Source organism: Diabrotica virgifera, chromosome 1, assembly GCF_917563875.1.
Source record: "Diabrotica virgifera virgifera chromosome 1, PGI_DIABVI_V3a".
NCBI classification, from domain to species: Eukaryota; Metazoa; Arthropoda; class Insecta; order Coleoptera; family Chrysomelidae; genus Diabrotica; species Diabrotica virgifera.
This window is the reverse complement of record NC_065443.1, coordinates 200,813,077-200,827,674: the sequence shown is the minus strand read 5'-3', so window position 1 is coordinate 200,827,674 and position 14,598 is coordinate 200,813,077. Positions and strand designations below refer to the sequence as shown.

General features: G+C 33.3%; 1 protein-coding gene across 2 annotated transcripts in view; it reads left to right on the top strand.

Moving 5' to 3' along the window:
- Positions 1-1,728: 1,728 nt before the first annotated feature.
- LOC114332422 (52 kDa repressor of the inhibitor of the protein kinase-like) overlaps positions 1,729-14,598 on the top strand; it is a 106,376-nt gene continuing 93,506 nt past the window's right edge. Inside the window, exon 1 of one of the 2 annotated variants that reach the window (XM_050641895.1) lies at positions 1,729-1,913. In XM_050641895.1, coding sequence (XP_050497852.1) covers positions 1,849-1,913 — 65 coding nt within the window. In that variant the 5' untranslated portion in view covers positions 1,729-1,848. Of the gene's footprint in view, positions 1,914-8,702; positions 8,908-14,598 lie in introns of those variants that run through there. The other variant, XM_050641894.1, reaches the window with a different exon arrangement.

Below are 14,598 nucleotides of genomic sequence, written 5' to 3'. Positions count from 1 at the left end.
AATATCGTAAAAATAAAATATTAAATCAGTTATGTAAAATTTGTACCTAAAGAGATCTAAATTTTTATGTTATCAAATGTAAGTATCTCACTTTTTACCACAGGCATATAAATTTTCAAATACCGGCTTTACTCTTTCTATCCTTCAAATTTGCCACTAGAAATACTTAACAATGCTTTCCACGTTGGACGACAGTTGTTGTGATCTTGATTATTGATATGAGATAATATTTTTATATGTCATTTAATTTAATCAATGCATTAATAATAATCTAATTAATTTACCAGATCACATATCAATATGTTTTCAATCTCAGGGCTTTTTATAAAATTAATTACTTACATACGTGGCTTCTAAGTATTTCTTAATGGTTCCTAATCGGGATAGGAAAGAAAAGAGTAAAATAATAACACATATGGGTTACAATTGTAATCAAAATATTGTTTATTTTATTTAAATGGCAATCACTGCTTAATATTTGCTATATCTTATTTTTCTTAAACATAACATTTACACATGGGAATCTTATTTTCTTTTGATTTCCAATTGAAAGTTTTTATTAACATTTAACTATTATGATTTATTAGCAACAATTCTATTTAAGTTTGATGAAGCTTTTCTGATATTATTGATTATGTTTCTTCAATTTTAAATGTGGTATTTACTACGAAAAACCCATACATTCATGTCCAAACAAATGAGACTGACCTTTTTCTGGTGCACTGAGAATGTCTTCACACAAGACCCGTTTCCTGCTATCCTTGGCTGCAATCCAAACCTCGTCCTGGCTTCCAGTAATGTTCTCCTCTGAAACTAGCTCGTATAGCTCTCGTTTCCTGCTTCTGTCGTGATGCTGTGTTCTACCTTTTTCGAAACTGCAATCAGCTACCGGGAACTCTTGGCTCAAGGAGGTTCTTTTACTCTCAACCTGGCCTACCTCTCGTTCTACGATAGATACTTCACACTCACGGAACTACACAGGCTTTCTCACTCTCCGTACACTACCGTCTACTACTCGACTTCACTTCTCGACAGCTCAAAACATTCTGATCTCTATTTGTCATTCATTCCCCTACTTTCTAAATATCCCTTCCAGATTCACAAACCAAAATTCCACCACCAACTCTCATTCGCAGTATTCCTCAAAACCAATTTTTAAACTTTCTAAATATGCTTAATGGATTTCAAAGAAAATAGTTAATTCCCATTCTAAAATTACTTTCTACTATATACAAATTTTAATGACCTTTTAACGATTTCACTTGAGTCTTATTTAATCACTTCTTAAAATTAAATATAACAATTTGTTGTATACAGGTTGTTCTAAATTTATATGCCCGTGGTTGAGAAAATTGAAAATATTTTATATTAAATTGAATTCTGTTTATAATTATCAAATTTTAATTTTCATATCACATAGAAATATAACAATATATATATATATATATATATATATATATATATATATATATATATATATAATTAATAATTTTAATAATTAATTAATAACATATATTCCATGTATAACATAAAAAAACCTGCCCGCCGCCATATTGTCTTCCCCACAAGTGTCAAATCAAGTGGTCCCATTTAGTAAACACAAAAGCATCTCTTATGTCATATCCCCTCTCTCCCACATCACTGGTAAAATCTTTCAACGCGCATGGCGATTGCGCATATTTCCTAGTCGCTGGCTCGACCTCGAGAACCAGTCTTCCATTCCTAATAGTCGCGTAGAAACGTATATTTTGCTTAAACTGAGTTAGTTTTGTGAATAATTATTACTACATATTGTGAAGTTGAACATGAGTAAAATTCCAAGTGGTTATTAGTCGGTGTTTAGTAAAAATGTGCAAGAACAATTCAAAAAATTGTAACTACAGTTTTTTCCGATTTCCCAAGGATGCTGATAGGTACGTATATAATTTTGAATTTGCTTATTTAACCACCTTTAGAATAGCATTAATTATATTATTATTGGAAATAGTAAAATGTTACGTGCAGTTGTTTAAATACTTCAGATACAATAATTATGTTTACAAAGATATAATTATTCTAAAGATTTTTTGATATATATTATATGTTTATATACAGTGGAACTTGGATATTACGGCCTCGGTAGTTACGTCAATTTTTAATAGGTCCGGCCAAACACTATTCGATAACATTATTAATATTATTAAAAAATCGATTTTATCGGCTAAAAATAACGTAACCCTTGTCTATAGCGTCATAAAATTTTACAGTAGGTTGTCCTTTTTTTATTTTATGAAGAATAAAGTGCAATGCATTTCCGGCTTTGCGTCATTGTTCCTTCTAAGAATGTGAGAAAGACCAATAATTGGGCCAAGTTAAACAAAAAGCAACCAACCCTCAATTTGTAAATTAAGAGAAAATTAACTTTTTATGTTTTTCTAAATATTTAATTTTCCGTCGTATTTTTTTAAACGATAACTTCACTAATCAATAGTTTAATTTTAGAGCAATTTTATCAGAGTAGTATCAAAATTATCCTAATAAATTTTTACAAAAAAAATAGCCATATTGAGGGTTGGTTTCTTTTTGCTGTTGGAAATATATCTAATAAAATGCAATCTGCAAAATCCAAACAACCCACAAAATCCATGAATAATCCCGAATAATTTCAGTCAACTCAATAATACCATACAGTAGAATTTCTCCTATTAAACATAATATCAATACAAATAAAAAATATGCGATAATCAGTCAAAACAACAAACCATAATATTTAAAAAGTAAGATAAACATAGCCTTAATCCTGAAACTTACCATTTTCTGCAATTTCGCGAGCCGCTTTAATTATTTTAACAGTTCTTGATTTAAACATATTTTTCGCATTAAAGATTCAAAGATTTCTTCATAATATAATAGATATAACACAACAAATATTTTAATATTTAAGCACGAACTAATATTGGTCAGTACCTACATGTAAAAACAAAAAGATGCAACATTCCAGGAAACGTAATCGGCATAACAATATCAACCCACTTGGCTGGTACTTTTCGATAGTGCAATGTAATAATATGTTCAGTCCAGTGATACACACAAACAATCCAAGTGGGTTGGTTGTCTTATGCGAAATCTTAAGTGAACTATTATTAAACAGAAATAATTTGGAGTAGTATTTTTCATGGTTTAATATTTAGAATGGCTTGGTTGCTTTTTACACAATGTAGAATACACATTTTTAAATCGATATGTGACATTATCTTGTTTTCCTCAAAAATGTGGGTTGGTTGCTTTTTGCATAACAAGGCCCAATTGGTATTATTATTATCCCTCCTGTGTACAGTTACGTGGCCTTGACAGTTCTATGATTTCTCAGTGACTAGTAAAATCCTAAAGGCGCATTTAAATCAAAGCGAACACGAACGAACGAACGAAGGAACGAATTCGTAGGTGTTCGCTTGGTCATTCGTTCGCTACAAAGTAGGGCCATTTACATTGAAGCGAACGTTCGCATTCGTTGATGATCGGGAGTGCATATTGCCCGCAGATGTTTTTAAGATGGGCCAGTCACACATTGTGTTCAAGTTTATTTTCGTGTTTCTTGCTGGGTAAATTTTAATACAATAATAGCTTACAAAAATAGCAGGTAGCAGGTATTATACTCTGTTTGAGGGAGCTTAGAAAATAACATAATAAAGAACCAGCTTTCTTAAAATTCTTCCTCGAAAAAGTTACTTGCTCTTGATATTATGACTATATTATGTTCAAATAATAAATTGTAAAATTGGTGTATCAAAATAAATTTGCTTTTAATTAATTTTAGCAATTAATTTGATTTGGTTACCTCATTAGTGTTTCTGGGTTGAAATTTATCCAATAAAGACATTAGGCTTTTAAAAGCAAACCACTTCGAAACCTCTTTTTGTCTTTCTCGTCTAAATGATGCCAGAAGCTAATTCATTTTTTTAGTTCAGAGACATCATAACCCATTCCTATAGAAATGTTAAAACAAGCATCAGTTCACAAATGCACAGCGAAAAAAGAGAGATGGCCTTCTTAAAGATATAAATGGAAAAATTATTATAGAAGTCAAAGAGAAATTAAAAAAGTGGAAGACATACATAACAGATCTGTTTGAGGATAATAGACAAGAACCGGAAGAAATCGACAGCGAAACGGGACCAGAGATTATAATGGAGGAAATCGAACAAGCAATACGAAACGCAAAAAACGGAAAAACTGTAGGTCCAGACGAAATACCTGCGGAATTACTGAAATGTCTAGACGATGAAACTCTACCGGTACTACTGGATCTGTTTAATGAAGTATATAAAACCGGAAAAATCCCTCAGAAATGGTTGGTGTCCACCTTTGTAACAATACCAAAAACAAAATACGCCAAAGATTGTTCGGACTACAGGACAATATCACTAATAAGCCATACCCTCAAAATATTTCTAAAGGTGATTCATGGAAGATTATACAGAAAGCTAGAATATGATATGGATGATACCCAATTTGGGTTCCGCAAAGGACTTGGAACAAGAGAGGCATTGTTTGCGTTTAATGTCCTCTCTCAAAGATGCTTAGATATGAACCTGGATATTTACTCCTGTTTCATCGACTTCGAAAAAGCGTTCGACAGGGTCCGACATGAAAAACTAATAGAATTATTGAAAAACAGAGATATAGACAGACGAGATTTACGAATTATCATCAATCTGTATTGGAATCAAAAGGCCAATATAAAGATAGAAGAACAGGAGTCCGAGAATATTGATATAAAGAGAGGAGTAAGACAGGGTTGTGTTCTGTCGCCGCTACTGTTTAACCTGTACAGTGAAGCCATATTTCAGGAAGCGATAGCGGAGCTAAGTGATGGAATCTCTATAAACGGAACAATAGTAAATAACATAAGATTCGCTGATGACACCGTTATAATGGCAGACACCCTGGAATCACTACAAGAATTGCTAAATAGAATTAACGATTATTGCATTCGATACGGACTAAAAATAAACAAGAAAAAAACTAAATTTATGATTGTCTCAAAAACAGAACATGGAAATGAAAGGTTAATGATAGAGCAAACCCAAATAGAAAAAGTTAAGACATACAAATATCTGGGAAGCTGGGTTGATGACAAAAATGACCAAAGCAAAGAAATTAAAGTCCGAATTGAAACTGCAAGGCAAGCATTTATAAAAATGAAGACACTGCTTACAAACAAAGACCTTCAGTTGCCTCTCAGATTGAGGGCTCTAAGATGCTACATATTTTCTATATTGCTATACGGAATGGAAGCTTGGACATTGAAGAGACAACACATAAGAAGAATAGAAGCGTTCGAAATGTGGTGTTACACAAGAATATTGAAAATTCAGTGGGTTCAAAGGATTACCAATGTTGAAGTGCTACGACGTTTAAATAAGGAGTTAGAAATTATGAAAAGTATAAAAACTAGAAAACTGGAATATTTGGGTCACATTACCAGAGGAGAAAAATATGAGTTGCTGAGAATTATTATGCAAGGAAGGATCCAAGGAAGAAGAGGCATAGGAAGAAGACGCATCTCCTGGCTGAGGAACCTTAGAGAATGGTTTAACTGTAGTTCATTACAACTATTCAGAGCAGCAGCCAACAAAGTGACCATAGCCATTATGATATCCAACCTCCGATAGGAGAGGGAACTTTAAGAAGAAGAAGAAGTTCAGAGACATCATAACCCATTCCTATAGAAATGTTAAAACAAGCATCAGTTTTTCTGTTTATTATTTTATATAGCTTCGATTTTGGGTTTCATAGGCATATTCCATATTGCAAAATTATGTTTTCACAACTACACAATAAACAACCCTCTCAAACTAATGTTTGTAAATAAATTAAATCAGTACTTCTAAACGAATTCGTTCGCTACCGTCTATCCACTGTCCACATTGAAAAACGATTTCCTTTGATGATTCGCTCACTTACCGACATCGGTTGGAACATGTGCGAATGCGAACGAATTCGTTCGGTCGTGCTCGATTCGCTGTACAAATACAATAAAGTTAACGAACGAATTCGTTCGTTCGTTCGTGTTCGCTTTGATTTAAATGTGCCTTTACACTAACAGTCAAATTTTCTGTTTCAGAACAGTCGGTTTAAGAAATTTTTGCTATCGTGAAATTGTGTTCGGTTCGTTTTGATTTTAGATTTTAATTTGGTAATTAGCTTTTTATTTTTTAATATGGCAAGTTGTACTAAAAGGAAGTAATACTACTTTCATTTTTCTCTATCTCCTTTATAACGTCACTCTGATATATCGTCATTTTTTTACTGGACCCTTCAATGACGCTATAAGCAAGTTCCACTGTATAAATTCGGGTTCAAAACGTCCTCCGACACCCCCTCCTGGCCACAGGACTAATTTGTTTATAAGCCAAGAAATTATTTATAACTTTAAAACATTACTGAGGCTGCTTAAACAAACCGATTTCAATTCTGTAAAGTGCATTAGATAGGTGGAGTGCTTCTTTATATGTAAAAAAATTGTCAAATCTTTGCATGTTCTAGATTTTGCTGTGCAAGATTTTTAAAAATTTTAATTTTTTAAAAAAAGTTTACATTGCAAAATTATTATTCATAATCTAGTAAGTCAATTTTAATGAAATTTGGTGTACGGTTTTAGCACATCACAAAAATTTTCTAAGCGAATTAGGAAGGTTCCAAGTGTAACCTAAGTGATGGAAAATCATTGAATAAGGACAGGCTTGTTTTGCCCCTTTATTTTATATTTATTGCTATTTTGCAGCAAGGGTGATAAATTAAGACATTTTTAACCAATCGCATCTGATATAAAATTTAATTATCTTTTTTGCACGATTGATCATTTTTGACTGTTTACCGTGACAGATTTTACGTCAGTAGGTGACATTTACTAGCAACTCGACGGTAAGTAATCCAACTCGACGGTAAGTACATAATTCACTTACCGTCGAGTTAAAAAATCTCTTAATTTTTTTTTTATTTATTTTTTGAAAGAATAAAGAAAACTAACGAATTATTTATTAATATTGAAACTTATGGTAAAAAAGTTGGTATGGTATAAAAGTTGAAAACTTGGAAATGTCAATGCCATCATAAAGAAAAACGGTGGATTTAATCATTGAATATTCTGCCCAGAGGCTTCCAGGAGCTTTCAACTGCATATGTCTTTGAACGAAATATGCCAATAGAGTCTTTTCTTCGATTCTTAAATTCTTGCCTTCGCACCATTTTTTAAAACTTTGGTAGGTATTTTGATAACGGATTTTGGATTTTTCGGGAATAATTGCGGAACACCCTTCTTCCCAAGCCCGTTCAATTTCTTCAAATTCACTTTCGCTCATATTTTAATTTATAATAATCAAAATTGTACTTAAAATTATTGACAACTAAATAAAAACTCAATTCTCCATTGTTCTTATGCACCCTAGTTACTACCTAACAACCAAAGTATCTATCTTGATAAAATGAATGAAACTAGTCAATATGACGAAAATGTGTAATTTTATAATTTATAATGGTATCAATCGTGCAAAAAACGTTATAAGCATGTCGAACGTTAAGGGTAACCGATCTCAGACAATAATTGGAGTCGTCGCGCCGCTCCTCCTTCAAACAATTGTCTTCTATCGGTATAAAACCCTTACCGTTCTCCATACTTAATATACTATATTTTATTCCTATACGACTTTGTTCCAAAATGAATCGTTTTAAAGTTATAAGCAAAAAAAGTAGAAAAAAAACGAAATTTTTAAATATTTTATTTTTTTTATTAATGTTTCGGGCATATTTGAGAAGGAGCATAAATCAATTATTATTAACGAAGTTATCACCTAACTTTATCCGCAAAAATCTGAATGCCACCTCTCACATCCACCTAAAAACAGATCCTTACTGGTCTAAATACATTGCGAAACAAAAAGAGATGAAATTAGTGGAGGTGGAAATTATCGTTAGTTTCCCACCTTTATACGTATCAGAGGAATATGACAACTGTCAATGTGTCAATATGATAGTAGAATTTTTATAAAATACTCCTGTCACGGACGTCTAAAGGTGGGCAAAAATGAAATGTAATGTTAATTAATACGTTTATAACAATAATTTCCACCTCCACTAGTTTCATCTCTTTTTGTTTCGCAAACTATTATGTTACTTATCTATTATCTATATTTTGAGCTATTTTGCCGGTTATTAGTGCGCTCATCACTGTATATTAAAGAAGCTGTCTTAAAATACTTTCTCGAAAACGTTGAGCTCTTAGACCAAATTATATTGAAGTTGTTGTGAAGAAACCCCCGACTTCCTGTCATTTCTATTCTCCTGATACATGATTTGTCGTCTTGACGATTTGTGGTGGTTCGTTGGTGTTTGTTTCTATGTTTACAAACAGCACGTTTGTTGTGCTGTGGAAGAAACTGTCGACTTCATGTCATTTCTATTCCCCTGATACATGATTTGTAGTCTTGACGATTCGTGGTTTGTTGGTGTTTTTGTTTATGTTTTTAGAAACAGCATCACAGTAATATAGAGGGACAGTAGAACCACTCTCCGAAAAATTGGAAGTAAAATCTTTCAACGCGCATGGCGACTGCGCATATTTCCATGGCGACTGCGCATATTTCCATGGCGACTGCGCATATTTCCATGGCGACTGCGCATATTTTTTAGTCGCTAGCCCGACCTCGAGAACCAGTCTTCCATTGCTAATAGTCGCGTAGAAACGTACGGGTTAACAGTGCCGTATTTTGCTTAAACTGAGTTAGTTTTGTGAATAATTATTAGTATTGTGAAGTTGGACATGAGTAAAATTCCAAGTGGTATTAGTCGGTGTTCAGCGAAAATGTGCAAGAACAATTCAAAAAATTGTAATTACAGTTTTTTCCGATTTCCCAAGGAAGCTGATAGGTACGTATATCCGTATATATAAATATTAACCACCTTAACAGAATAGCATCAATTATTATTGAAAATAGTACAATGTTACCTGCAGTTTTTTAAAAACTTTAGATACAATAATTATGTTTACAAAGAGGAAATATTTTCTAACTGTGTAGATTGGATCCGACCGTCACATTTAACACCGTTGCCGTATCCTCTATTTTTTCATACTATCACGTTACAATTTTTTGTGATATTATATTTGTGTGTGAAATGTACATATCATTTTTGTGTATTTTAGGTATGTTCTAATATGTTATGTATATATAGGTTTTTACTTGATTATTTTAAATCATTGTGACGTTTAACTTGCTAGAAACCTTGTAATATTGTGTAATGTGTTAAAAGTAAGTAGTTTTGAAACACCAATTAAGTAAAGTTTATTATGTTGTTGTTTTCACCAATTTTCAAAAAATGTGAATTGAATTGTCCACGTCCGTCTGCCTGTCCGTCCGTCTTGTCTGTCTGTTTGCAAACTCAACTCCTCCGTCATTATACCAGGTAGAATGACAAATGAGGTGTCAAATGAAAGCTTATCCAAGGATGGTACTAAAGGTGAGAAATTTAACCTAGGCTGTCTGTCCGTCTGTATGTCCGACCGCGTATATGATTCCTTCGTCACTATACCAGGTAGAACAACAAATGAGGTGTCAAATGAAAGCTTATAATCCAAGGATGGTACTAAAGGTGAGAAGTTTGATATAGGCTGTCTGTCCTGCTGTCCGTCCGACCGCGAATATAACTCCTCCGTCACTATAACAGGTAGAATGACAAATGAGGTGTCAAATGAAAGCTTATAATCCAAAGATGGTACTAAAGGTGAGAAATTAAACCTAGGCTGTCTGTCCGTCTGTCTGTCCGACCGCGTATATGATTCCTTCGTCACTATACCAGGTAGAACAACAAATGAGGTGTCAAATGAAAGCTTATAATGCAGGGATAGTACTAAAGGTGAGAAGTTTGACATAGGCTGTCTGTCCTGCTGTCCGCCCGACTGCGAATATAACTCCTCCGTCACTATAACAGGTAGAATGACAAATGAGGTGTCAAATGAAAGCTTATAATCCAAAGATGGTACTAAAGGTGAGAAATTTGACCTAGGCGGTCTGTCCGTCTGTCCGTCTGACCGCGAATATAACTGCTCCGTCTGACCGCGAATATAAGTCCTCCGTCACTGTACCAGGTATAATGACAAATGAGGTGTCAAATGAAAGCTTATAATCCAAGGATGGTACTAAAGATGAGAAGTTTGACATAGGATGTCTGTCCGCCTGTCCGTCCGACCGCGAATATAACTGCTCCGTCACTAGATCAGGTAGAAGGACAAATGAGGTGTCAAATGAAAGCTTATAATCCAAGCATAGTAAAAAGCTGAGAAGTTTGACCTAGGCTGTCCTGTCCGTCTGTCCGTCCAACCGCGAATATAACTCTTTCGTCATTATACCAGGCAGAATGACAAATGAGGTGTTAAATGAAAGCTTATAATCCAAGGACGGTACTGTAGGTGATAAATTTGACCTAGGCTGTCTGTCCGTTCAACCGCGAATTTAACACCTCCGTCATTATACCAGGCAGAATCATAAATGAGGTGTCAAATGAAAGCTTATAATCCAAAGATTTATGACCTTTAAATCAAAGTTACCTTAAAATTGCTATAAGAAAAAGATCAAGTGATAAATAAGAAAGATCAATGAAGATAAACTGTAAAAATCCGTTTAAATCTAAGATAATTTAAAGTGTTATAAAAAAGTAGATACATAGATAAATCAAACAGATGAATGATTATAATAAATTAAGATAAATAAAAGAATACACTACCTGAAAGTAAACTAAAAGTGAATTTTTTTTTGTTTTTTTCATCACTAGGCGGGGAATCTGCAGACAGACGTCGGAGGTAAACATTTCCGACAGTGCTGGGTTCCTGAGCTAAAACCTCATCAGTGTCACGTCGACCAGTTTGGCCCTAAGTCGAACCTCCCTGCCCTCCGTAACTCCGATGTGGCCGGGTCCAGCTAAACCCCACCCCTCTCATACTAGGTCATCGGGGTGGAATCGCTTATTAGAGCATAACTTTCCCCGATGTCCTTCTTTTGCCTGATTCTCAGTCGCTCGCCATCACTCATCAGCTTCCGTCTCTCTCACTCATACGACCACCACGTCCTTTACTCCTATGCTGTCAACCTCTCCTTGTTCCTACATCTGCGAACCAAATACAAACTGTTCTCATTTTTTTAAATGGAACACCCTGTAGGTATATTAGTATTTCATTTGGTAGTAAATAGGTTATATTTATTACAAACTTTCTTTTGGTATATGTATATGGTTGTATGTATCTATCTAGTATGTTTCGTTTTGTGGATATTTAAAAAAGAACTAGAAATTTTACGTTTTTGTGGATTTGATTTTTTATTAAAACATTTTTTTGCAAAAGAAACTAATTATAATCTCGTTTTAGAAACATACATACACTAATATAAAATATCAAAGATGAAAATAAAAACGAAGTTTAAGATTAAACTAATAGTTGATGTCATATTTCTTTATCACAAAGTTATTTAGATTTTGATGTATTTTAGATAAAATTATATGTTTTAAGTATATCCATAAATTAATACATAATACTCCATTCGATCGCATACAGTTACGGCTGGCGTCGGCTATAAACGCTTGTAGTACGGCTTTATCCTAAGATAAAACCCTTTATTCGGAAAAAGATTTTTTAGAAATTGTCATCTGTTGACCATATGCAGAGTCAGCAATCCCTGCTTTCGTATACCTAATAGTCTGAGCAAATTAGGAGAAAAGATAAAAGTTTTTTAGCAGATACTTTATTACTGGAATCAAATTTTAAGATTGGATATATTAGTAATATCGGTTTGCAACGTCCGCAAAAAGTGTGCTATTTTTTTTATTAACAAATTAGCGCTCCGAAATCTTGCTTTTTTTTAATTATTGCTCTGTAATTCCGAAGATTTTAATTTTAAACCAAAAACAACCATTAAAATTCACAGTGATTTAATTATGCACAGAGATATTTTAATCCCGAATTCCTTTCTCGAAAATTTTCATTAGTATTTACACAAGAGCTCTAAAATTAATAAGTTTATAATAAATTAATAAATTTTTAAGTTATAAACATTTTTTGGCTTATAAATAAATAGAATATCTCGGTAACTATTACATTAAGTTAAATTAATATCTAAAACCGTGTTTATAATTTATATTATAAAAATTAATAAAATAAAACAGTAAAACAGGGAAGAACTAGGTAAGTCGCTTCCTCTAAAAGAAAAATAAAGAGTGTGAGTACTTTGTACGCACGTAAAAATGTATACTTCTTTTATATATTATTTCGACGAAATAAATATATTTTAAAGAGTTTATTTTCATTTTATGTAAATATTACACCAATTTTAATACTACTACTTAAAATAATAATAATAAAAATAATACAGCAACACCATGAGGTGTTAGTTCCAGAGCCACGCGGTTCCGAAGCGGTCACCCATGCAAATCTAACCGCGCTCGACTCTGCTGCTACGTAACCATAGACATAATAAGTATAATAATTTGTAAATAGTGTCTTGAAAAAATTAAAATTTGAAGTGTTGATTATAAATAATCGTAAATAAAACTAATATGTTTGATAATAGGCTAATATCAGAAACGAACATCTGCTACACCTGACCTAATAAAAGAGGGTAGAAAATGAAATATAAGTCCAGAAAGTGGGGTTGGATCCAGTATTAAAAGCTCCAGTATTGCAAAGAATGCCCTAGAGTAGAATCCCCAAGGAAAAAGGGTTCGCCCAGCACAAACTTAGAGAAGATCCATAATGGATGAGATAAGAGGTCAAGAAAAATCTAAGAATGAAGTGCCGGCCTAGTGCAAGATAGAACTTGTTGGCGTATTTTCACTGAAGCTCTACTTAGGAGGTTCAAGGACCTAAATTGGGCTACAATAAACAAGAGACATTAAAATTATCACCGAATATAGGAGGCACATAAATAGTAACAATAGCATATGGCATATATGCATCATATAACAGCAACGATTATATATAGAACAGTGAAGAAATATAAATTTTTAAGAGTCACGCCAGAATAATTGGTTCCCATCGTCACAGTTGCACCATATGAAGCAAAGTCAATGAGAATATTTTTCCAACCAATTTTTCCAAGAATATTTTAAAGTGAATTTCCAACTTCCTAAAACGAGAGGAGGGGTGAAAGGAATGAATTAGAATGAACCAAGAGAATGAAACACAGTCAGAAGGAAACAAGGGCAGACTGTTTTCGATCTCTATTTGCTAAAGGCGACTGAAATGAACCACCAACACCTGAAGTTACGACAAACGAAGAAATAAACATCGAGGAGGGAGTGGTAAAGGAAGCATTAAGAAATTTAAAAGAATAGAAAATCTCCAGTAGAAGACAGAATATTGAACGAACTTTAAATTTAAGAACGTACTTTAATATCTAGGCATCACAATACGGAAAGCGCAAAACAAAAGTGAAAGAACAAGTAGACAATGGAGCAAACAGAGCCGCAGGTTACCTGAATGACACAATATGGAGAAATAAAAATATCAGACAAGAAATGAAAGGCAGAATTTACAAAACAGTCATCAGACCAATAATGACGTCATCATCATCGATGGACTTACAACTATTGCCTTCCGTGTTTGTCAGTCCTGTGCCACTATTTCCCATTGTCTCACTCCGAATTATGACATACGCGGCAGAAACACAACCTGACACAGAGAGGACAAAGAATGGTAACACACTACGAGACAGGTAGAAGTAGATATGACGGAGATTCGAAGTGGAGAACATTAATAACTGGATACGAAACAGAAGAGTAGAATGGAATGACCACATAAGCAGAATGACAACAAATAGAGTAGTAAGGACGTCAAGAGATAATTCCCAATTGGAAGATGATCAGTGGGAAGACCACGAAATCGATAACATACTGGAGGCACATTGAAAAAAAACTATTCAGTCATGTCTATACGAAAAGAAGAACCAAGATTAAGTTCTTGTAGAAAAATAGCGACACTAATTGTGGCTTAAAATAATAATATTTAGTAACTTCAATCCTAGATTTTTATTTGTAACTAAAGGCAAAATAAATAAATCACAAAAATATATATACAAAATTTATTTCAGTCTAAAGTACTAAACGAGTACCCAAATACCTACACCAATTCCGGAAATACACTCCAGTGTGAATAACTGTCATGATCTAATGATATAAATATGAGTTAAAACTAAATAATGAGAGACTATTGCAACTTAACATTTTCCTGGAATTGGATTCGTACTACATAATACCAAATTCAAATCGGCTAAAAATAAAGTAATTTACGTATGTAATGTTAAAGAAACCTAAAAGTATGGATATTGAAAGTAAACACGTTAATTTTAAGCATTAAGTATAAGAAATAGTTTAAATGAAAAGGAAATGTATTCGAACAAAATTATTTATTCATACAACTTTTCCCAAAAATATCCCTTTTTTAAATTTGATCGTACTATAAGTGCGTTCCCAGAACTTTAGTCCGTCCTAAGGTGGAACGAAAGAGGTCAGAATAATAAAAGATACTAAAATCAGCTGATGAAAACAATCGGTGCAAGAGCATTTTGAAATAAAAAG